We start from the raw sequence: 25,409 nt of genomic DNA, 5'->3' as shown, positions 1-25,409 counted from the left end.
AGCCTGTCACTGTGGACAAATCACTTACTGTCTCTAAAAGTTGTCCATCCAGCGGGAACCACCTCTGCCCGCCCAGTTGCAGGGTGTTGCCCAGCATCTGCTGCTGTGTCTTGAGTTGTGACATCCTCGCCTTGGAGACCAGGTGCCCAGCTGCCGTGTTCGGGCTGCAGGGTGTTGGGGTGGTGCCCTGGAGGACTGCTCCCAGGGCTGGGCTTCAAGCAGGGGTCCCAGGACCTGACCCCGCTCTGTAGTCCTGCAAAGGATGCTGCCCCTCCCCCACCTCTTCAGTGCTCTCCTGTGCCTTGGTGGTTCTGAAGTCAGGACACATATTTGTTTCTCAAGTTGGCCATCACCCCAAAGTGCAGGAACCCCGGTCCCACATTAAGAGGGGAGTACCTAGTCAGGGTTGCAGTGTCCCGTGAAGTCAGGAATTGGGCCCCTGACCTGCGAATGCAGAGGTGGCATTCTGGACCAGACTGTACACGTTGCTGTTTTTTCTCCGGGGCCAGGAGGTTGAAGCCCAGGCTGTGGAGCCTGCACCCGCGCTCAAGCTCTGCCCCCACCACCTCCTAGCTGGGACTTGGGACAGGTCCCTGCACCGCACTGTGCTGTGACCTTGGTGTACCACCAGAATAACACTCCCCAGCCTGCGGGGGTATGGTGAGACAATGTGTAAGAGGTACTTAACTTCAGCAGTCCCCAACCTTTTTGGCACCTGGGGCCGGTTTCGTGGAAGGCAGTTTTTCCATGGACTGGGAATGGGGGATGGAGGGTGGAGGGGATAGGATGGAGCTCAGGCAGTAATGTGAGCGATGGGGAGCAGGATGAAACTTTGCTCACTGGCTGGCCCACTGCTCCCCTCCTGCCGTGTGGCCTAGTTCCTAGGTTCCGGTCCATGGCCTGGGGGTTGGGGACCTGACCTGTGCTTAAGGTGGTGCAGACAAGGCACGTGTGAACTGTGCCCATTAATGTCAGCGCTCTGGAGAACTGCGTGTGCACAGCTGCACAGACAAGAACAAGGCCTTAGACTCAGGCCTGCGTTTGCGTCCTGGGCAGCCACCTCCTAGCCACGTGACCTCGTGTAAGCTGCTTTAGCTTCTCAAACCATGGTTTCCAATCCTGCAGACTGGGGGTTCGTACCAGTCCCCACTTCCCTGTGATGTTAGAGGAATGAAAGACCCGTGCAGCAGTGAGCCCGTGGTACTTACTGAGGACACAGGCTCACAGACATGTTTCATGGGCGTCATCAGTTTCTTTGCAAAGTGCACGCACCCACCGATCTATACACTGTGTTTCACCGATTCCTACATGCACATTTTTTACATTTAACCTCTGAAATCAGAATGAGCCTTAAAACGAAGTATCTTAATGTTATAATCTGTAGCATTTTTTCCTCTCATACCAACCCCGAAAATAATGGTACGTCACCTAGATTCAGTGAAGTACACGTGCACCACGCATACACAGTTTGCAGATATGGACACCGAGGCTCTGAAAGGTGCTAAGTCCCTTACACAAGGTCACACAACTCCCAAGAGCCCACTCTAAAATACTTGAAGTAGGAAAGTCATCTTACTTTAATACACAAATCACATAAAGAAAGTCGCACTAGCCAAGTCAGACACTCACTAGGCATCAGTGAAGTCCCCGGAACGCCGACATCTTGCCCATCGGCGTCCTCCCCTCCCTGTGGGCTGAGGCAAGGCTGCTACGCGGCGGGGAGGTCGAGTGCAGGGCCAGAGAAGCAGAACCCTGAGCCCCTCCGGGCAGCTGACGTGGGCAGGTGGTGGCTGTACTTCCATCTGCTTTCCTAAGGCCACTCCCCTGCCCTGGCCAAGCCTCCATGAATGTCCAGTTCTGCAGCCAGGAGACAGTGCCCATGAGAACCCCACCTCTTTCCTCCTCAGACGGCTTTGAGGGGAAACAAGGTAGTAAGTGCATGGGTCTGCGTGGCCTGAGCGGATTTTGAAGTCTTCCTGCTGGGCTGTCTTCTGGAGTCTGAGAACCGCTGCTTTAGGTCTATGTCTGCTTCCCTGACCGGAAAGAGAACCTGGGTGGAGAGAGAGAGGGGTCAGAGGGGACAGGCAGAATGAAGCAGGGGCGCAGGGCCGGCTGCTAAGCCTGGAAGCAGCTCAGGCAGGCCCCTGACATGGCCACTCACACTCACTGCGGACAGGGGCCAAGCGGGGGCCCGTCACCCACCAGCTCCAAGCACACTCGTGCCAACCCCAGATGGTGAGGGCTGCCAGTGCCCCTATTTTACAGATGAGCCAGCCGGGGCTCTGTGAGGTCACGTACCAGGCTGGGGTCACACAGAAAGTTGTGGACCCAGAGCCCACCTAACCACTGCCCTCTACGAACAGATGGACTCTGCCATGTTTCCTTTTTTAATTTTAGGTGGTTTTACTGTAGAGGAAGCAACAGCTTCTCAATGTTACCTACAATTATAAAACAGGTCTTCGAAGAAACAAAGACTGACATTTAAGTTCTTGGATGAGACAAATCAAACACACGAAGGTGTCCCCCGAGACGTGAAGAGTGGAGTTGTGGTGCTGCTCCCCCTACACCGAAGTTTGGAAGAGGAAGAGAGGTATCTGGGCTGATTGCAAAGTGCAGTCTGGGTGCTGCTGCCGCAGTGAGGGGGTTCGGCCCAGCACTGCGGGCACCTGCTGGGGTGAGCCCTTCACTGGGGTGGGGCTCCGAGGCCAGTGCTCAGCCACCCCTCCTCCACACTGTGCCCTCTCTACGGAAGCGACGTCACCGGCCACCCAGTCCCTCTGGCCAGGAACCTGGGAGTTGTGCTTGACTCCTCCCTCCCTCCATCTGTTCCATTTGAGGCACCTCACTGTGACCCAGATCTGTCCCTGATCCCACCACCTTCATCGCCTCCGCTGCAGCCCCCCAGTCCAAGTCACAAGAGCCTCCCTGTCACCTGCTACAATCCACTTGTGGCACCCACAGTGTCCCTGCCACTATGTAGAACGAAGTCTTTCCTCAGCTTAAGCTCTTCCATGGCTCCCCGTCTGCAGGACAAATACCAGAATCTTTCTTAGCATGACCTATTTCTCCAGAAACTCATTCATTCATTCATTCATTCATTCATTCGCTCAATAAGCTTGCCGGAGCAGGAAGTCATGGCCTCCTGCTCTTTATACGTGTGTTCACAGGCTGGCTAATACCCAGAACAAGCATTTTATTTTTGTTCTATCAGGTTCAAACTCCAGTGAAGTAACCCAAAGAACTTCCACAGAAGAGGCAGAAGGAAACCCGCCATTTATGCCTCTGGGGAGCCTTTCCAGTGGGGTACTCAGCCAATGGAAGTCCTCAGTGACCCCTTCAGACGGCCAGGGCCGGGGTGGGGAAGCTCCCAGACGATCCCAGACTCAGGAGGCCCTTCCTGGGGTGGCCGCACTCCCAAGGCCCCGCTTGGACCCTGTGGCCAGCCCTTCCCACAGAGCAGCCCGAGGGAGCTTTTACAGGGAAAACTGTCAAGCCACTCCCCAGCTTCAAACTCACAAAAGGCACTTACAATAACCCCACCGCCCTCTCTGGGACCCACTCGACCTCTCCGACCTCACCTCCACTCTGCTGTCCAGCAAACGTGGTCTCTGTCCACAGAACTCTCTCCAGCCTCAGGCCATTAAGGGCTCCCAGGGCTCGGCTTCAACATCATCTCCTCAGAGGAGCCTTCCAGGGTGCCCCCTTCTTAGCAGCCCACGCAGCCTCCCCCACCCAGTACCCTATGTCACGGTCTTCCTAGCACGCACAGCCATCTGAAACTGTCCAGTTACCCCTCCCCTTGCCCGCTCACCTCTGACACCCCCAACTCGAGTAAGAGTGCCGTGCGGGCAGGGCCTCTGCCTGGTTCACCACACACCCAGCCCCGAGAACGACGCCTGGCGCTCAGAGGCCCTCAGCATCTACTTGCTGAAGGGATGACTGAATTTGGAACGCCGGGCGGCGCGTGGCTGAAGTGGATGCGCACTCTCCAGGCCGTTGGCCCCTGAGACTCGTCTCCTGGCCTCTGCACCCTGCTCTCTGCTCCAGGAGGCTGGCCTCTATGGTGGTGCCGACAGGCCCCGGTCTTCCAGCTTCAGGCTGGACTCAGCCATGGCAGGCACCAGCAGAAGCCGGGAAGGGAGGTGGGGGTTTTGCTACTGGTATGCCCGGCTCTGCCCCTGTCAGGCCCAGTTTCACTAGTCATAGCCTGTTTTTGGAAGGCCATACCCCTGACTGCCCCCGCAAGCCCCCGCACCCTCTGTTGCCAAACCCTGGGTGCTTCTCCATCCCTTGATGGCTTCCTTAACCCTGCTCACACACCTGCAAAATGTCCCTTGTAAAATGTCACCTGTAAAGTGACATTCCACAGGAATGGAAGGAAGGTCCCCTCAGTCATCTGCTGAGCACTCCTCCCTCAGGGGCAGGGTTGGCAGAGGGAGAGCAGGGGGCAGCCTGTCCCTACCCAGGGAAGCCTGTGGGGGGTCCCTCTGGATTGCACAGTCTTTTTAAAATATTTTATTTGTTTATTTTCAGAGAGGAGAAGGGAGGGGGGAAGAGAGGGAGAGAAACATCATGTGTGGTTTCCTCTGGTGCACCCCACACTGGGGACCTGGCCCACAACCCAGGCATGTGCCCCGACTGGGAATCAAACCCTCGACCCTTTGATTTGCAGGGCGGCACTCAATCCACTGAGCCACACCAGCCAGAGCGGATTGCACAGTCTTTATTTTTTAAATTATTTGCCCGCATTTGGAAGTCAGACTCCATGAACAAACCTGGTTTCTTGGCCTGTCTTGAGAATCAGAAGCTCTGGCAGCATGTCACCCCTTGGCCAGAGAGAACCGAGAAACAAATGTCCCCCCATACCCCTATAACTCTTCCGCATTAAGTACCTGGCCCGGAAGGCATTTGAGTGTGAAATCCCTGAACAAGGGTGTTTCTAAGTTTCCATGGAAGAAACCAGGGGCTAGAAAACTGTCCCCAGGCTGGACATTCTCAAAACAAGCAAGGCAAACAGTCTCTCTGCTTGGGGTGGGGGGGTGGAGGAAAGGGGCGCCTCGTTGTACCTACACCTGACAACTGAGAAGGCACATCCTCAAACCACTGACGTGTTTGAGATGCTGAATTTTAAATGAGCGTCTCGCACTCTGGTTTGAGGCATAGCACCTGAGGACACGAGGGGCCAACCACGGTGCATGAACCTGATGAGAGCATTCAAAGGAAGCTGCGTCACCTGTCCCAGTATTGGGGCACACAGGGTCCTCCAGAATTGGGGCAAAGAGGTGACGGATGAGCCCCTTAGACTCCAATAATTATCGTGTTTTTCTTGTAATTTTATTACTACTTTTTGGTTATAGTTATTGTATCAGAGGGAGGCAGTGGAGTGTAGAATCTGGACCTTCTTGGGTTCAAATTGGGCTTCACTGTTTATTATCTGTGAGACCTTGGCACACTCCTTCACCCCTTGGTGCATACCTGTATAATGGGGGGTAACATTTCCTACCTCACAAGGTCATCGTGAAAAGTCGAGAAGCTGACAGACACCCACTACTTAGACTACTCCCTGGCGGCTATTACAACACACAGGGACGGAGTTTTCTTGTCCACAGCAGCCCTACCGCCAGGGGAGCGGGGCCTCCCAGGCTGGTTAGCTGGCCGCCTCCTTTCGCCCCCACTCCATCCTCTAGCATTTATTTAGTGGCAACAGGGGCAGCAAGGTGACTTACAGCTTCCTTATGATGGTCTTCTCCTCGCTTCTGCTGGCATCGCTGGCCCTCGCAACCAGAGTTTCCCGTCCTCTTCTTCCTCCTGGGCCTTCTCTGGTTGGAATCAGGCCACTGGAAAAAGGGGACAAATACATGGGTTGTCTTATTGTATTCTTATCTGTGCACCTCTAAAAGTAAAGAATCTTAATATTGTTATTTAATAATTTTAGCATGGAAAGCTCTGAAGTCAGAAAGATTCTGACCCAGATAATGAGAATCTTCCCTCTACATTCCCAATGTTGAGACCTCTCCTTTCTTTCTCTTGTCTGATTGCATTGGTTCCAGCTTCTCCACATTGTAGGAGTACGACCATGTGTAAGTCCTCTAACTTAAGCTTTGATTTCCTAAGTGGTAAATGAGGATAACAAGAGTACATACCCCCTAGAACTGAGGGATTAAGTGAGACAATGATACATGGCACTCATTCACTCAACAAATATTTATCAAGCTCCATAATGTTCCACAGTGCCATAGATACACAGCAGTGAACAAAACAGAGAAAATATCTTCTCTCGTGCAAATTACATTCCAGTGGGGAAGAAAGCAGTCAGTGAAAAATAAATAAATAAGTAAAATAGAAAATATGTAGTAAGTCAGATGGCGATAAAAGCTAGATCGATATCAAGTGACAAAGTACTGCGGTCAGGTGATCCACGGAGGGCCAGAGCCCTCTTCCCTGGACTTGCCGTACGGGAGTTGGAAGAAGGCTGTTCTCTGGCTTGCCTGGCTGGGGCTGCCGGCAGTCATATTTACCAAGATTCAGAGAAGGGCCGTCTGTCGTACAAGATAAGGAGGACAAAGAAAAGCAAAGAGCGAAGAGAGAGGCACCCAGGCCCTGGTGCCAACCCCGAGGCCTTGGGTGCAGCTTTTTCTTTATTTCTGAGAGCAATTCCAGGATCCTTCCCAGCTATGAAGGCCAATAAATTCCCTTTTGCCCTTAAGCTAGTTTGAATGGAACTTCTGCCACTTGCAACCAAAAGAAGCCTGAGCACAATGAAGAATTTCAACGTGTGTCCCAGTGAGCTCCTTAGACCCACTCAGGCATTTTGCTAGGGCGCCTGCAGGGACAGTGTGCCTGTGGTGCCTCCTCCCTGCTACAGACCGAACTGTGCACCCCGGGGTTCACATGGTGAAGCCCCAACCCCAGATGTGCCGGTGCCTGGGGCCTCTGGGAGACAATCAGGTTTAGATCAGGTCATGGCGGTGGGCCCTCGTGATGAGATCAGTGCGTTTGTAGGAAACACCAGAGGGCTTGCTCCCTCTCTCCTGGTCACGTGAGGGCACAGCTGGAAGGATGGTCTGCAAACCAGGCAGGGTCAGAACCAACCCTGCTGGCCCCTCGATCTTGGACTTGTAGCCTCCAGGACTGTGAGAAAAGAAACTTCTGCTGTGTAAGCCCCTAGCCCGTGGTATTTTGCTATGGTGGCCGGAGCCCATCCAGACACCACTTTACATTCGAGCTTTGGCAAGCAGAGCTTACCCTTCTCTCTCCTTCTCTGTGAAGAGCAGGCTTTTATTATTTAATTTTATTGTATATATCTTTATTCCATTATTTCATCAGGCGCATCATCTAAAAACCTCCCCTTTCCACGCTCCATTGTCACAGAACACCCTACAACTCAGCGATGGCGGCGGTGATGATCTCCAACCTTCACGACAGCTCTGCTCCTGTGGCAGGCCTGGCGTTCTCTGCTGGTTCTCACACGGCTGCACCAGTGGGTGGATGAGCTGCGGGCTGGGCGCAGCCGGGGCCCCTTGTGACCACCTTGTGACCTCTCCTTGTGACTACCTTGAGCTTCTTCACAGCACGCAGCCTCGAGGCAGCATTCCAAGAGCATAAAAATGGAAGCCTCAGGGCCTCTCAGAGCCCAACCCAGGAAGCCGAACAGCACCTTCAGTTGGTCAAAGCCAGTTGCAGGGCTGCCCCATGCAAGGGGAGGAAAAGCAGTCTCTACTGCTTGAGGACAAGAGTGGCAGAATGCAGGCAGGAGGGAAAGCTGCTGTGGCCATCTTTGGAAACAGCCTACGATACCTGCCTTCGGCCTCAGATGACCGTCTGTGTGAGACGGGGCCTCCAAACTGCGGCCGGTGCTGAGAGCGCGGCTCAGTTGACCTGCTCGTTTCTCCAGAATACACAGCACCAGAGACTACACAGAACCCTGCTGGCCACTGGCCTGTCCCAGGTGGGAGGCACCCACCTATCATTCTCTGGGAATTCAAAACTGGAAACCAAGAGTGTTGCTTTGTTCACCAACAAGCTGCTCGGGCACCAGAAGTTCCGTGCTCCTGTTTTTAACCGCCTGTGTCTGAAACGCTTACCAAATGAGACGACGACAGGCCTTTCCATTACCATGGTTCCAACCTCAGCAGAAGGAGGACAACCAAGCTTCTGTTGGCACAACTCAGCCCTTTCGGGTTGGCTTCCCAGAACAGTTTACTTCACTGCTGCTCTCCTAGTGACGTTCCGGTGAGAGAACTGAAAGGGTGACACCACGTGGGCTTTGTTTTGACTCAGGATATGTCCTTACTTCCAAACTCCTCGAGTCCGGACACGGCATGGCATGAGAAGTACAGCTCTGCCGGGCGCCCGAGGGCCCGTGTCACTGTGGCCGCCACCAACCGTGGACTTCAAGCAGGCACCTGACTGATGTGAACCAAGGACCCCCTTGGAATCACCACTCCCTGAGCGTGCAGCCCTGCGCTGAGCTCTCATGGAGATGGCGCTTGGGACAGACCTAGCAGAGCGCCTGGCACATGGCGAGCGCTGGTAAACATCAGCTGGCACTGTGTTTTTATCATCCTGCTTTTTCCTTCTTCTGTCCCCAGAAAAAACCACTTTAACTCAGTGTTTCCCAGAGTCACTCGACCACAAAGCCCCACTTTTCAAGAAATACTGACATGAAAGACGACATTTTGGGGAACAGAAGCTCAGGTGAACACAGCAAAGGCCAAACCCAATTCGCCAACAACGTCCCGACTTCCTCTTTTCCTTGTCCTAGCGTCCCTTCTCTTCACATAGCATTATTGTTGTGATCTTGTATAGCTTTTACTTTTTATATAGCTTAAAGCTTACAGAAAAGTTGGAAGATTAGTAAAAAATATTTCCCAAATACTTTCCCCAGATCCCCTAGTTGTCTACTTGTCTCATCCACCTACCCGCGCACCCACCCTCCACACGCCTGCCTTCTCTCCGGACCACCTGAGAGTCAGTGGGACACATCTCACTCCTTTATTCCTAAAGAACTCGGTGTATATTTTCAAAGCACAAGAATATCCTCTTACATAACCAAATATTCAGTTAGCAAAACCACCACATTGATCGTTTAAAAGCAGAAATCAGACCTTGTCATTCCCTTGATTAAAACTTCCCAGTGACTTCTTGTGACACTTACACTAAAATCGGAGTTCCTTCCTGTGGCCAACAAGGCGCAAACCCCAATCTCGTCCCGACCACCCTCCCCTGTGCTTCCCATTCTGCCGCGTCTCTGAAAGGGGCCCTGCCAGCTCCCACCTCCAGCCTTTGAACTTCCTGCTCCACTCTGGTCTTATCAAATCTTTACATGGTTGGCTGCTTGGTTGGCTGCTTCTTGTCATTCACTCCGAGGGGCCGTCCCTGACCACCAATCTAAAACGGTCCCTCCCCCCAGCTCCCTCAGCCCTTCAGCCTCGGCCCTGTCCCCTCGTCTTGTCTTCTTAGAGCACTCACACCATTGTCCTGAAGTCTGCTGCAGGCTGCCTTGCTGCCTGCCTGTCCTCCCTGAGATGAGCATGCACTTCCTCTGTTTCGGTCCCTGCTACACCCCCACCGCCAGGAATCGTGGGTCTTGGATGAATCGGCTGAGTGAACGGAAGAACAAACACGTAACGCATCAAGGAGTGCGGGTCCCTGGGGCAGAGGGCCCACCTCTTGTAGCACTGCAGCTCCTCCTGCACCAGCAGCAGCTGGGACTTGAGCTTGTTGCGCTCCTGCAGCACGTCCCGCAGCTCCTGGAGGGTGAAGCGCGGGCGGTTGGGATCTCTCAGGTCAACCACCATCTTGTCTGGCCCCAGGTTTACCTGCAGGAAAAGACGTCACTTATGCAGTTTCCCTCAGGAGGACAGACCCTCCGTTGAAGAAAGGAAAGTTCTCTGGTTTTGTTACTCCCAGGGCCCTGGTGTTGCAAGTGTCTGCTTGGTCATCAAGAAGCAGAAGTACATTCTCCAAGAAAAGAGCCAGGGCTCCTGAGGAGCTGGCTGATACCCCCAAAACTCCAGAACCCTGGGGCCGATCACTGGGAATACTGTACAATGGAAGTTTTCAAAAGCCATTCAAGGATGAGGAGGCTCTTTACATTGGGGCTACTCCAACTTTCATGCTATGCTGAGTGAAAATAAGCAAGAGGCAGAACAGAGTATACATTATACCACCATTTATGGAAAATATGGAAAATATATTCATATCTGCTTGTGTCTGCATAAAGTATCTCTGGAAGGATATACAAGAGACTGAGCATTTACATTTTTTCCAGGGAGGGGAAGAGGGACACTACAGGTGGAGAGAGATGGGGAGGGAGTTTTTCAAGGCAAATAATGTTGCACCTTTTAAATTTTGAACTTAAAATTTCTTTAAAAAAGGAAAAAACTGCCTGACACTCATTAGCGTGGCTACTACACACAAAGACAACAAAAATAACAAGTGTCGATGAGGATGTGGGAAAGCTGGAACTCTGCGCTGTGAGTGGGGATGGAAAATGGTGCGGTCCCCATGGCAACCTGGACAGCGGAACCTTAAACAACTAAAAATAAAATGATTACACAGTCCAACAATTCCACTTTGGAGTATATGCCCAAAAGCATTGAAGGCAGGGACTTGAAAAGGTGTCCGCAAACCCACGTTCATAGCAGCACTCTTCACAACAGCCAAGGGGCAGAGGCCACCCGAAAGTCCATCCACAGATGTGGCCCGCCCATGCGGTGGAATATTACTCAGCCTTCAAAAGTAAGGGCATTCTGACACCTGCTACAGCGTGGAAGGACCTTGAGGACCTCAGAACATTATGCCGAGTGAAGTAGGCCAGTCACGAAAGGACAGATGTTATACGAGTGTACTTACAGGAAGTACCTAAAATAGGCAAATTCATAGAAATGAAAGTAGAACAGTAGCTACCGAAGGCTGGGGGGCAGCTGCTGTTTCACGGGGACTTCAGTGTTGCAAGATGAAGAGTTCTGGGGAGGGCAGCGATGGTTGCCCAACCATGCAAATGTGCTCAGTGCTACTGAATTTTAAAATGGTTATGACGGTACATTTTGTGTGTACTTTATCACAAGCAAAAATGACAATTAAGAAAGAAAAACAGAGAAGGCATATTGGCACGAGCTGTCTAATGGCAGTAAACATTCGATCTCTCTGCCTTTTCTCCCAGCGCCGTCCCTAAGACTGTGCTTCGGGAGGACAATGTGCCATCTCATCTGCTGGCTGTTGAAATGTGTCAGCTGTGCCCCGAGTGGGAAGTCACCGGCACCTGGGCGGACCACACTGTCCACGGTCCACGGTGGGACTCCTCCACATCCTTGTCCCTGGAGTTGAAGGGGACAGGCAGAGCACAGATGTGAGCTGAGCAATGAGGGGCGAGTCATTTAACTGCTCTTGACTCTCAAAAGCCACTACTCATCATGACACGATGGGTGCAAAAGCAGAACCTTCTCTGTGAATGCAACTGTCACCATGAGTAATGAGTAGGAGAAACACAAGTGTACCAGGGAGGCTGCCAGAAACCTGTGGGAGTTCTTACCTCTCCCACTAGACAGGAGCTCTGCAAAAGCAGGGGCCTGGTTTGGTTTACTCCCAGGGCCCCCGAGCCACACAGTGCAGTCACTCATCGAGTGTTAGCAACAAAAAGGTCAAAAGCCTATTTGAATACGCTGTGGTTGAACCCAGCACCTCCAGTTCGAACCCTGCCTCCGCTGCTAACTTGATCTGAGTCCTTAGGTAAATTATTCCCCTGTCCTGTGCCACCCTGAGAGATGAGGTAGTATGGGGGTTAAACAAGAGAGCCCGCTCAGGGCAGAACTTTCAAACCGTGGCTGGAGGCCCACTGCAGGGTAGGATATTAATTTAGTGAGCTGCACAGGGAACTTAGAAACTCAAACCAGGAAAGTAAGACCGTGCGTCATGTTGAGCTGGGGTAAACTGTTTCTCGAAGTGTAATTTTGTAAAGTGGAGGGATAACACACACCCAGTACAGTGCACTGATCTCGAGTTTATGGCTCGATGACTTTGCCATGTGTACACAGCCATGTAGCCACGACCTACTTCCCTCCTGCCCCCTCTTCCTGTCCCCTCCCTGGGGTTAGCACCAACCCATCCTCGGTAAGTAGAGCTTATTTTGTCTGCTCTTGAACCTCACATAAAGTCGGCTCTGTTTTGTGCCTCTGGTTCTCGATGTGACACTGTGAGACCGGCACCACCCTTTCCCATGGCTGCGCCGTCCTCCGCTGCATGGCCTCCGCACAGTCTAAAACTCCGCGCGTGCCCTGCTGCGCTTGGGTTCTTTCCAGCTCAGCACGTTTATGAATAGAGCTACTCTGAATACTCTTGCGTGTCTTTTGTGCCTTTTTGTGGTCATAAGCACTCATTTCTCTTTAGTTAAATTTTATTTCTTTTTTAAAAAAAGATTTTATTTATTTACCTTTTTTAGATAGAGGGGAAGGGAGGGAGAAAGAGAAGAAGGGAGACATCCATGCACGAGAGACCTGCTGCCTCTCACATGCTTCCAGTTGGGGACCTGGCCCACACCTCAGGCATGTGCCCTGACTAGGAATTGAACTAACAACCTTCCGGTTTGCAGGCCAGTGCTCCATCCACTGGGCCACACCAGCCACATCAAATCTGATTTCTTAATCAAGGTCAAGGATACTCAAAAGTGTGATGCTTAGACCAATCGCATCTGCATCATATGGGTACTTGTTTGAGACGCACAAACTCAGGTCGGGACCTTCCAAATCAGAAACTGGGGCCGGGCGGCAGCAGTCTGCGTTTTAAGGAATACCCTGGTGATTACATTGCCTGCTAAAGCGTGAGAACCGCTGCTCTAGGTCATGGTCAAAAAGGCCACAAGCCACCGATTCAGAACACACTCAGCACAGGGCCCAGCACGCACGCGTCGCAAGGGCTCCGTAAATGTTTACAATCATAGCGTTTCCAATCCGAGGGCTGGATCCTCGCAGTGATCTGCTTGGAGGGCCGCGGATGTTCAAGACTGGAAGGGGGTCTCCCCGCCTGTGGGCGCTGCCCCACACACCTCCGCTACGGTGCAGCGGGCGCCCTCTCTCCGCACTCACCTCCGGTCTGGCCGCCGAGCCCTGTCTCCGCAGCCCCTCCACCTCCTTCCGGAGGCTGTCCCGTTCCATTCGCAGCTCCTCCGCGGTCAGGCTGCCCTCAGTCACCAGCGTCTCCAGCATCTCCAGGACGCGGACGATTTTGAACTGCAGCTGTGTCACCCGGGGGTCACTGCCCAGGGCCATCAGCTCACGGCCCACCACGTAGGAGATGTCGTACACATCCTCGGTGGTCAGCTGGAAGGGGCTCTTGCTGAGAGCCCCCTCGGGCCCAGCCTCGTCCCCCTCCTCTTCCTCCTCTTCCTCCTCTCGCAAAGGGGCTTCTTCCATGGCCGCACAGAGCCCTGCAGCCTCGGAGACTCCGGACGTCCAACTTCTTCCGGACACAGAAAACTTTCAGCGGGGCGGAGGACCCTGCCTGCCAGCGGGGGTGGTCCCGGGGCGGCCAATCAGCACAGCCGAGGGGTGAGCCCGCGGAGAAAGGGGCGCCTGGTGCCCTGAGCGCTGTGCCGCTGCAGCGGAGTACCTCCAGGATGTGGCTGGGGGCACCAAAGGTCGACGGAAAGGCTAGGCAACTGAAAAGAGGAACGGAGAGGTTACCAGGTGACAGCACTGGCTCCCTGCTTGGGAGCTATCGCAAACCCGGGGCGGAGCTGCGGCTCGGAGCCCCACCCCTGCAGACAGCCGCTACTCCCAGGGATACCGAGGTGGAATTTCCCACGCGAGGCATGGAAGGAGGACAGAAAGCACTCCGCTTTTTCCTTTCCACACGCTAACGTCCCGTCTTAGACTTTGCATTGCACCTGGAGGAAAGGCTGCCTCTCGGGGGGTATTTTTGGAAGTCAGCGACAAAAGAAAACAGTGGGGGCTGCTGTCAAGAAGCTCCCAGGCCAACTGTGGCCAGGACAGGAGACATCTGACCCTCAGCACAACGGAGACTCCCTGCGCTGTGCATTTGCTGATTCCTCAGCCAGCGTCGTGGCCTTGGCCTAGTTACTTAAGTCCTCCGAGCCTCAGCTTCCTCCTCATTTACTAACAGTACCCCCAAGTGGGAGGGCTGCTGTGAGGAAGGTATCAGATGAGATCATGAAGTAGTGCGTGCCACAGAAAAACACTTAGGAAGAGCTCAAAAATGTTAGCTAGTATCCTTCTTTCTTCAAAAATAGAAAATAAAAAACATTAAGCTCGCAGGCCAGAAGCTTGGCCCAAGGGGTGGGGGTAATAAACCAGACAACACTCAGTCGGCTGTGAAAACTAGAAAGCACCCACAGATGTGCAGGGCACCCCAGATCATTTAGCGTGCGGACTACCGACGAGTTGCCCGGGCCAAGGGAGGGTTGTACCGGGGCGCAGACCCAGTGATGGAGCTTGTCTTTCCCAGGAGTGGACGGCCAGCTTTCCTTGTGGTAGCTGTGCCTGATTTTCGCCACACCAAAGTTCTAGAATCACACTACAGAGTGGGCAAGGATAAAACAAAGGACACAGCAAACAGACGTGGTAGACACTATGTCCAGAGGGTGCAATGTTCTGTGGTCGAAGGGAGGCCCCTGGCAAGGGCTTGGTGACCTATACACCCATCGCTACCACACCCACGGATTAGATGCTGAGATACAATAAATACTAGGCTTACCATAGATAAAAATGGTACAGCCATACAATGGAATATTATTCGGCCATAAAAGCAGTGAAGGAGTGGATTGAGCACTGGCCTGTGAACCAAAAGGTCACTGGTTCGATTCCCAGTCAGAGCACAGGCCTGGGTTGCAGACCAGGTCCCCAGTTGGGGGGTGTGTAAGAGGCAACCAGTGGGTGTTTCTCTCCCTCTCTCTCTCTTCTACCCCTCTCTCTAAAAGTAAATGAATAAATAAAATCTTTTTTAAAAAAAGCAAGCAGCAGCAATGAAGTAATAGACTAGGGAGCCCAGAAATAAACCCTCACATACATGGTCAGATGGTTTTCACCAAGGCACCCAGACTGTTCACTGGGGAAGGGACAGTCTTTTCAACAAATGGTGCTGGGAGAGCTGGATACCCACATGTCGACGTGTGGAGCTGGATCTATACCTCACACCACAGGTACCAAACACAAGGCCCGGGGCTGAATCCGGCCCCCCACCTTGTTTTATCTGGCCCGGCACCTTGTTTCTACCTGGCCACCGCCGAGCTCTCACTTAACCGTTAAGGAGCAGTTGCATTTACACAGTCCTGAAGTCACATTTGGCCCTTTGAAGGCAACTGTGAGGCTCAATGTGGCCCCCAGTGAAAATGAGTTTGACCCCCTGCCTTACACCACACAGAAACATTAACTAAAAATGGATCGAAAACCTAAACCAAGAAAACTTAGAAAAAAAATAGGGGGACAGGTTCATGCGACTGGATTTCTTCAAAACCACAAGCAACGAAAGGAAAATAATGCACATTTAAAACTTGTGCATTAAAGAATACAATTAACAGAGTGAAAATACTTTCCCTACAGAACGAGGGAAAGTATTTGCAAATCCTATTGACAAGGGGTTAATATCTAGAATATATAAAGAACCCCTACAATGCATTAACAACAACAAAAACCCAAATAACAGCCAAAGTACAAATCCATGCACAGTCCCTAGCAATGCACTATTAGCAAACAGAATTTGGCACAACAGAAAAAGTGTTATATACCATGACCAACAGGGGTTCATTCCGGGGATGCAAGGCTAGTTTAAAAAAATCCGTCTATGTAGTCCGCCACGTTATCAGGCTAAAAAATCTACACACAGAAGAAATTATTAGAGTAATGAATGAGCTCAAAGCTGCAGAATACAAGACCAATGTGCAGAACTTAACTGAATTTCTATACATTTGCAAGAAACAATCTGAAAATGAAATTAAGAATATTCCACTTACAATGGCATCAAAAAGAAGAGCACTAAGAAACAAATGTAAAAAAAGCACGAGGCTTGTGCAGCAGAAACTGGGAAACACCACTGAGAGGAGTGAAAGGCCAAGGAAAACGGACACATCCTGCTTGTCCACTGGAACACCGCATATTGCTGAGACGGCAATTCTCCGTGTGATGCCTCCAACTGATCCACAGAATCAGTAGAATTGCTGTCAAAATCTGTGCAGAGAAGTTAACACAGCAGGCCCGTGAATGCTGTCATCTGAAATCCAACCTGCAGGGCTGGCCCCCGGCCAGGTTCTGGGAGCCTGATTTGCGGAGGGCCCCCACCACCCCAACCGATGAGAGTAGCCCACTGTGCCTCAACTGCTTGCGCCAACACACAGTTTGTGGTGCACCCGGCTCTCCTCCTCCCGGGAGCCTGGGATTTGGGTGCGTGCTGGGCAGAGGGTGCCTGCAGGACCAGCCCCCATAACAGCTTCTGCATGGCGTCTCTGAGGAGCTTCCCTCAGAAACGGTATTTCACATGTGGGTCACCACTCTTGCTGGGAGGTGATGCTGAGTCAAAGCAGCCAGTCACAAGGACCTCACAATGGTGACTGCGTGTCTACGAAGCGTCCAGAACAGGCAAATCCACAGAGACTGGGAGTAGCCCGGTGGCTGCCTCAGGCTGGAAGGCAGAGGGGTGCAGGACCTGGAAGGAGAGAGCCAAAGGGCGTGGTGTTTCTTTATGAGGTGATAAAGATGCTCTAAAATTGATTATGGTGATAGCTCTGTAAATATACCGAAAACCCTTTTAAAATTTTGTACTTTTATTGTATTTTTTCTATCACCACTTATTCCCCTTTTACCCTCTTTCACCTTCACCCACCCTCCTCCCCGCCAAATAATCTTTGAATTGTACACTTTAAGAGGGTGAGTTATATGGCATGTGAATTATAAATAATCCATTATTAAAAAATAAAAAAATAATGGCAAAGAACTTAAATAGACATTCCTTCAAAGAAGATGTGCAAGTGGCCAATGAGCACAGGAAAAGATGCTCAACATCACTCATCATCAGGGAGATGCAAGTTGAAACCACAGTGAGATATCCCCTCACACCCATTAGGATGATCATTATTAAAAAAAAAGAAAAAAGAAAAAAGAAAAAATAAACAAAAATAACATGTGTTGGCAAGAATGTGGAAAAGTTGGAACTTGTGTGCACTGCTGGCGGGAATGCAAAATGCAGCCACTATGGGAAACAGTATAGCCGTCCCTCAGAAAATTAAAAACAGAATTACCATATGGTCCAGCAACCCCAATGATATACACCCCAAAGAGCAGAAAGCAGAGCCTCCAAGAGAGATTCGCACACCCCTGTTCATAGCAGCATGACCTCACACTAGCCGAAAGGTGGAAGTAGCCCAAACGCCCGTCCACGGATGAGCAGGTAAACGAAGTGTGGTGTGTACACAATGTATAACATAATCTTAATCAGCCTTAGAAAGGATGGAAATTATGACACGGGCTGTAACGAATGAACCTGGACAACATTATGCTAACTGAAACGAAACAGTGACAAAAAGGTGAATACCGTATGATTTTACTTATATGAGGTACAAACTTAGAAACAGAAAGTAGAATGGTTGCTGGGGGCTGGGGGGAGGGTAGGAAATGGTTGCTTAATGAACACAGAACTTGAGGTTGGCAACATGAGAAAGTTCTGGAGACTGGTTGCACAATGTATGTATACTTAACACTATTGGACTGTGCACTTAAATATCGCTAAGGTGATAAACTTTTTTAAAGATTTTATTTATTTATTTTTAGAGACAGAGGAAGTGAGGGGGAAGAAAGGGAGAGGAACATCTGTGTGGGAGAGATACATCAGTTGTCTCTCGCACACCCCCGACTGGGGACCTGGCCTGCAACCCAGGCATGCGCCCTGACTGGGAATCCAACTGGTGACCTTTTGGCTCGCAGGCTGGCACTCTATCCACTGAGCCACACCAGCCAAGGCTAAGGTGATAAATTTTATACTCTGTACACTTGACCAAAATTTTAAGGGAGCTCTCTAGAGTGCTGAAAATGTGCCACATGGTGATTGTGGTGGAGGTCAAATGAGTATACACATGGGTAAAAAGCTGAGGGGCTGCATGCAGTACTGTGCATTTCCTTCAGGTAAACCCCCTGATAAAGTGCTTGGGGGGCGGGGCAGGAAAGACACACTGACACGTGCCATAGTGTGGATGAACCCTGACAACTCTTTGCTAAGTGAGAAAAGCCAGCCAGAAAAGGCCAGGAATGGTAAGATTCTGTTGATGTGAGCTGTGCAGAATGGCAAATCTACTCTGTAGAGACAGAAAGTAGATTAGCCCTGACCTGCATGGCTCAGTGGGTGGAGCACTGTTCCATGGAGCGAAAGGTCGCGGGTTCAACTCCTGGTCAGGGCACAGGCCTGGGTTTTGGGCCAGCCCCTGGTTGGGCGTGGGAGAGGCAGCCTATCGACTGCTGTTTCTCTCACACATGGATGTTTTCCTCCTTCCCTTTCCCGCTCTCTAAAAAAATAAATAAAGTCTTTAAAAAAAAAAAGAAAAGGAAAAGCAGATCAGCCACCCTCTAGGGCTGCGGGAGGACAGCTGGTGACTGTTAATGTGGACGGGGCTTCTTTCTGGGGCGATGAAAGTGTTCTAAGGTTAGACCATGGTGAGGGCTGCGCTCTGTGAATCTCCTAAAAGCCACTGTGTTGCGCCCTTTAAACAAGTTAATCTCATGACACGGGAACTGTGTTCCGTGCTGCTCAGAGGCGCGACGCTCTCGGAAAGAACCCCGTGCTGCCGAGCTGCTTTTTCACCGTCAGTGTCCTCAGCCACCACCACTGGCGTCAGTCTCGTCAGAACCGTCTGGGCGTCCCAAGTTCTGTTTGAAATTTCCCTAGAAATTCACCCTCTAAGGCACTGGATCTTCCTTCCTTATGCTTTTTATACCCTTTGCTACATAGTGAAACCTGTAACTCATGCCTTTAAAGGTCCAGGTCTTCCATCGAGTAGCTGTGCATTTGCTACAGAAGATTCTTTTGTTCATTCAATTAACAGAGTATTCACTGAACATTTACTGTGTGCAAAGCCTGTAGTGTCTTAGCCAACAGGGCATGGAGTTCAAGGAGTCTTGGCTTGGACCTCACAGGCCCGACCTGCCAGTACATCAGCCGGATCAAGTTCCTTAATCTCTCCAAACCGTTTCTCACTGGAAACTGGGAAAAATAAAAGTAGTCCCCAAGACTGGAGTAAGGTTAGATGAGATAAGGCAAAGAAAGGCCTGCTCCAATGTCTAGCACATCATAAGGATTAACGGATATGGACCATTATCACAAAGTAAATGTTAATGACCTTAACTCTTGGACCCTCCTACAATCCAACAATCTGTGGGCAGATAATCATGGCCCTTCTTTCCCTGTTGGGAAATTATGAAAGCAATTATGAGGTACAGTAGAGGTTCTTGAAGAGTGCTCCATTAAGTCACAACAGCCAAAAGGTGGAAGTAACCCAAACATCCACCCAGAGATTGTTGGGAACCACCCTGCCTGGTTTCAGAAGCTGTAACCACCCCAACCCCCAACACTGCCTATGGCTAAGGCTGAGTAAAGGACCCTGGGACCATAAGCCACTAAGGAGACAAAGCTTATCCTCCCAGCCCGGGCACAGCCTCTGCCCCCTTTTACTTCACCCTGTTTGGCCCAGGGTGGATGACTGGTTAGCCAATGACGGGTAAGATTCCTCAAGGGAGGGATGACCTGAGATAGTCATGATCATGAAGGGGCCCTCAGGAAAGACTTGGGGGACTATAGAAAAAGGGGGTGATGGACCCTCACCCCTCGGCTTTGACATAGCCTGAGCCCTCATTCTGTCTATAGGAAGTATCCTAATCTCTTGGCTGCCTTACTTCCCCCTCCTGACTTAAGCCTGAAACAATGCTGCCGGTGGGTGGTGCAGCCCCCGGGTAGGAACGGGAGGTTCCCTGGGGCCATCAGGCCTAAGAAAGAATGCATAAAATCCTGTGAAACCTGCTTTGCTAAGAATGCCCTCAATTCTCTGATAAGGGTTCCAAGCATGAAATGAGTTTGTTTCCCAAAGTTTTATGGCCCTTTAGCTATCTGACCCTGACTCAGAATAAGTCCTCATAGTTCTCTGAATGTTATCTATTGTTTGATCCTGACTGCCCAACAATGACCAATGAGCTTACCTGTATTACTGTGAAAATTGAACCCAATAAAAGGCCATTGAGGAGCAAGCTCAACCCCCTTCTCCTCTGAGAGACTGACTACCTTTCCTCCCCAAGCAGATCATGTCTTGGTAGACTTACTCTCATCCCTGACGGCTGGGGGGGCTTTGCTGGACAAAGATCCCCCACAGTGGATGAATGGATAACAAAATTGCCCCAGACCAGCCACTTCAGCATCACTTGGAAACTTTTTTTTTTTAATCCTCACCTGAGGACATGCTTATTAACTTTAGACAGAAGGGAAGGGAGGGAGAGAGGGAGAGAAACATCAATGTGAGAGAGAAACATGGATCAGCTGCCTCTAGTAGTGCCCCAGGCAGGGACCAAACCCACAACCTAGGCTTGTGCCCTGAGAGGGAATCAAACCTGTTACCTTTTGGTTCACAGGACTAAGCTCCAAACCACTGACTCACATCAGCCAGGCCTCACCTGGAAACTCTTTAGAAATGCAAATCCAATACCCACTGAATCAGAAACTTTTCGGTGGGCCCCAGCAATCTGCTTTGACAAGCCCTCTAGGTAATTCTAATGCGTGCTCAAGTGTGAAAGCAGCAAGTGACCCATGGTGCTCAGAGGGGCGGCTCCAGCCCGGACCCTACCCGCTCTGATCAGGACTGGCTCAGCCACTCGCGAGCGGACTTGTATTAGGCGAGTAAAGGAGGCTGCTGCGAGCTCATCTTTCCCCGCTGTCAAAGGGGCTGAGGGTGGAACGGACTGCTGAGAAGTGCTTCCCAACAGCGCCTGGCTCCCCGTGATGCTCAACAGAAGGCGGCTGCTACTGTAAACTACTTTTACTGGTAAAATAGGAAATACGAGAACTCTCCCAAGTTCTCATCATCGTGTGGGAACAAGACACAGAAAGCTGGATCACCGACACACAGAGAATGTCTACAAAAAGCTTTTCAAAAAGTCCCAATGATGCATCATTGTATGAAGTTTTAAAAATAATTTCGGGGGAGGAGGCAGGCAGAGGTGGAAGAGGGTAAAAGGGGCATAAATGGTAATGGAAAAAACACAATGAATATAAATTTTAAAAGATGTCTTCAAAAACACTCTTCCCCTGAGATTTAAGACAGGCATTCAGCAATAGGCAGTTGCTTTTGTTTTAGTAGAAACCACAGTGACTGTACAAGAGAGCCCAAAGTTAGGTCATGGCTTACTCATGGTTAAACAAAGGAAAAAGTGAACTGGGAAACAAGAAGAAGTGGGTGGGTCACACTTAATAAAAATAGAACCAGACAAACGTTGTTTTGGGGCCAGATGAGTCCCGCAACAGGAAAGTTCCATTAGCAGGTGCCTGCTGGTCCTATTTTGGCACATCAAGCCCCATAAGCCTCATGCCCTTCTGCGTATCGGTGGCACCACTCACTTCCTGAGTGGCACACGCAGCGTGGCCCTCTTCCTGTCCTCTCAAGGACTTTCTGGTCTTGTTATGCTCATCTCCTGCATGGAAACAACAAAGATTTTGGAGATTTTCCCAGTTTGGGTTAAATGCGTGCAATCCTGGGTCAGTGACTTCATCTCGCAGAGTTAAAGATCTTCAGAAAGAACCTGCCTGCAGGAGGTGTGGTGCCAAGGGCACTTCTTTGAGTTGTGTTTGCGTAAGAGCCACTTAAAGAAAAGCCACTCAGGTGAACTGTTTATTCCCGGTAAAGAGTCGGGGGGCTCTAAAGGAGATTATGGTGGTGGCGGGACTAAAGTCCTCCACCCCACCCTCCATGCCCGCTGGTGCTCCACTTTGCAATATAACAGTATGCTCCTCAAACAGTTATTAAGAGAATAAAATGAGCTTCGCCCAGAGCCCAGGGCTGAGTGGTTGCTTTAAGACTGTATCGATGTGAAACCTCTAGAGAAGCCTCTAGCACAGTAGGCCATGTTGTCCTCCAGATATGCTGCTTGGTTTATAAAGTATTTTGTTACAAAATTTTAAAAGATTTTATTAATTTACTTTTAGAGAGAGAGGAAGAGAGAAAGAGAGGGAGAAACATCAGTGTGCGAGAGATATACCCATTGGTTGCTTCTCACACGCCCCCAGCTGGGGCCCTGGCCCGCAACCTAGGCATGTGCCCTGGCTGGGAATCGAACTGGCGACCTTTCGGTTTGCAAGCTGGGGCTCCACCCACTGAGCCACACCAGCCAGGGCTGTTCTATATTTAATTTTGTATATAATCAGTTTTTAATTATATAGATATGACAGTCATGGTAATGTCTTTCAGATGACCCTTTAAGAGGCCAACAAGCATATGAAAGATGCTTAGCATCATTACTTAGAGAAATGCAAGTCAAAACCGCATGGAGGTATCACCTGGCACCCATTAGGACGACTATTACTAAAGGAGAAAACAGAAAAGTCAGAAAAGACAAGTGTTGGCGAGGACCTACGTGGAGAAATTAGAACCTGCGTGCATGGCTGGTAGGGGTGTGAAACGGGGCAGCTGCTGTGGAAACCAGTTCGATGGTTTCTCAATTAACTGAAAACAGAACAACTTCGGGGTGCATAACCTAAAGAACTGAAAGCAGAGTCTGGAGAGGATGTACAGGGGAAGCTACCCAAACGTCCGCCAAGGTGAACGGATTAAAGAACGTGACCTACCCACACAGTGGGACGTCATACAGCTATAAAGGAGACTCCGACACAAGCTACAACCTGGGTGAGTGTCGGCAACACCATGCTGAGAGACGTCGAGTATGGTACCCACTAGCTACCGCGTGTGGCTACTGAATGCTTGGAATGTGGCTGACAACGGAGTTAAGAAAAAACTCACCCAAGGATATGCTTATTGTTTTGAGAAAGAGAGACAGAAATATCAATCGGTTGCCTCCCACACATACCCCAGCCCGGGATCAAACCCACAACCTAAGGATATGCCCTAACCGGGATTGAACCCGCCTTTCGATGTAGGGGATGGCACTCCAACTGAGCCACCTGCCAGGGCCTAACATTTTAATGAGGTTGAAATTTGCACAGCCAAAACTACCTAGAGGCTGCCACGTGGGACAGTAACAGCGTGGGTTCCTCTTGGCTGTGACAGTTTGCGACCTTCCTTGTTTTTCATGACCTTGATGGTTTTGAGGAGGACTGATCAGGTGTTTTGTAGGACATTCCTTGGCACTTGTCTGGTGCTTTTGTCACGATCAGACTGGGGTACGGGTTTTGGGGGGGAAGCTCACAGAGGTAACGTGCCATTAGCATCCCTTCGTGCCAGAGGCGCCTGCTATTAACACGACTTACACTGTAGATGTTGACCTGACCCCCTGGCTGATGAGTGTTTGTCAGGGTTCCGTGGAGTCCCTCCTCGCTCCCCCTTTTCCACACCGTGTTCTTTGGCAGGAAGTCACTGTGCCCAGCCCACACGAAGGGGTAGAGGACTGCACTCCCTCTTCTTGGCAGAGGATTAGCCACATAAATGATGTGGAATTCTGCATTGCAGCTTTGGCTCTTCTACCCAGTTTGTTTTATATTTGGGGTTACAATCTAACACTACGCTGCTGCTCGAGCTGTTTTGCTTCGGTCACGGGGAGCCTTCAGTTAGCCCTGCGCACCGCTGGCACCACTGTCATTGGTGGGCTCGTTTGTTGCCAGTGCTTCTTCAGGTCCCAGCACTGCAGGTGGCTCCAAGCTCTTCCCGTGTTCTCCTCGGCCGGGTCTTGGGACCAGCCATTTCTGCGAGGAGCACTGGTTGCCTTTATTGGAGAATGACATCGGAAACCGAGGTCCAGGTGCCAGGCTGTGCTCACTGCTACGGGGCTGCACGCGCACAAACTGTTTTCGTCGTGGGAAAACACACAGCTCCCACTGCTGTCACTATTCCTCAGTGTACAGTGCAGTGTGTGAACGCACTCAGCACATTCGCAAGGCCCCATGACCTTCACCACCCACCTCCAGAGCTTTTCCGTCCTCCCAGGCGGGACCCCTGTGCTCACTGAACGACTTCCCCCAACACCCACGGCCCCCGGGGAACCGCCGTTCGGCCTCTATGATTTAACTAGGTCCCGCGTGCAAATCAAATCACGCAGTATTTGCCCTTCTGTGTCTGGCTCACGTAGTGTCCTTCCGGGTTCGTCCAGGTTGGTGTAATGATCGGAATTTCCTTTTTAGGGCTGAATAGCATTCCCTTGCACGTATACAGGGCCCAGCCGAAGGCAGGCCTGCTTGAGTGTGGTCGGTAGGGTAATAATACGGGAGTAATAATTCATAGTTTTCATTTGAACATTTCACCTCAAATGTCACCGCATGTGCTTGAGCGTGACACTGTCACGTTACAGAATGACATGCTTATGATTTTGTAATGAAAGATTTTGTACTAGAGGGGCGTTATGTGTGCCAGGCCTTGCATATACATATCTTTTTAAACATAAAAATTTAACCTATAGCTACTGCTTACTTTTCATTCAAGAATACATTTTCATTAATATACTTCAAGAAAATGTGCTTAAGACAAGCTCTAGGTACTTAGAGCCCATGTCTCACCCACGTATCAGAGATTCAATGGAGACTAGGTGGTGGTCATACATCCTTAGTAATCAGATAGGCTTACCTTCCAAGAATACGATTAGAACGAAAACGAAATCAGGTGTTTGCAGAAACTACCCACTTGCAAGAGTTCATCAGAAAATGAGTGGCTTAGGAACATCACAAGACACCCACCATCAAAGTTAAGAAAGGGTGTGACAAGCCGTAATCTACCCGAATACCTCCACCTACTAAAAAAACAAAACAAAACACAAAACCCCCATAATCCAAATACACCCATTTCCCAGGTCTGCAAATGTTTACTGGACCCGCGGTCGTCTCCTGCCCCTCCCACGTGTGGGCAAGGGTCCTTTAGTAGCTCCCAGAATCACCCGGGACTTGGGGAAAATGAGAATGTCCAGAGAGGCTGAGGGCTCAGACCCCGGCGGGGCCCGGGAAACCGCACTGGAACCCGTGCCCACGCGAAGCCAGAGTCCCCGCGCTCCGAAGAGCTGTTTGGCTTGTGCGAAAGCGAACTTACTAAATCTAGGGGTCAAGGAAACTCTGGGAAAACGTACCACACTTCATGGGAACCGGCATACGCATTTTCTGAAGAAACCATAATTTAGAGAAACCATAAATAACGACCGAAGGGAGTCTGCGAACAACCGCCCGCGGCGCTGACAGAGCCCGGCGCGACGCACGGGAAATCAGCGGCTCCCGGACGC

General features: G+C 50.8%; 1 protein-coding gene across 2 annotated transcripts; it reads right to left on the bottom strand.

The window, feature by feature from the left end:
* Positions 1–1,559: 1,559 nt before the first annotated feature.
* Positions 1,560–25,376, bottom strand: RILPL2 (Rab interacting lysosomal protein like 2). Of its 2 annotated transcripts, XM_024567155.3 has the most exons (6): positions 25,260–25,376; positions 15,968–16,656; positions 13,086–13,657; positions 9,670–9,821; positions 5,727–5,837; positions 1,560–2,050 (listed from the first exon to the last, which is right to left on the bottom strand). In XM_024567155.3, exons 3-6 carry the CDS (start codon positions 13,410–13,412, stop codon positions 2,020–2,022), a joined length of 621 nt encoding a protein of 206 aa, XP_024422923.1. In that variant the 5' UTR covers positions 13,413–13,657; positions 15,968–16,656; positions 25,260–25,376; the 3' UTR covers positions 1,560–2,019. The 2 variants fall into 2 exon arrangements, with proteins under 2 accessions (XP_024422923.1, XP_071077962.1); XM_071221861.1 differs by lacking the exon at positions 15,968–16,656.
* Between the last annotated feature and the right edge of the window lie 33 nt (positions 25,377–25,409).

This window comes from Desmodus rotundus, chromosome 7 (assembly GCF_022682495.2).
Source record: "Desmodus rotundus isolate HL8 chromosome 7, HLdesRot8A.1, whole genome shotgun sequence".
Lineage (NCBI taxonomy): Eukaryota > Metazoa > Chordata > Mammalia > Chiroptera > Phyllostomidae > Desmodus > Desmodus rotundus.
The sequence above is the reverse complement of the archived record's forward strand: the minus strand, read 5'-3'. Positions and strand labels throughout refer to the sequence as shown.

Excerpts from the sequence above, each read along its gene's own strand:
- RILPL2 (XM_024567155.3), bottom strand. The coding sequence starts at position 13,412 with ATGGAAGAAGCCCCTTTGCGAGAGGAGGAAGAGGAGGAAGAGGAGGGG. Across the intron at positions 9,822-13,085 it reads GCTCGGCGGCCAGACCGGAG|GTAAACCTGGGGCCAGACAA; the intron begins GTGAGTGCGGAG and ends CTTTTCCTGCAG. Across the intron at positions 2,051-5,726 it reads AAGACCATCATAAGGAAGCT|GTTCTCTTTCCGGTCAGGGA; the intron begins GTAAGTCACCTT and ends CTCTCCACCCAG.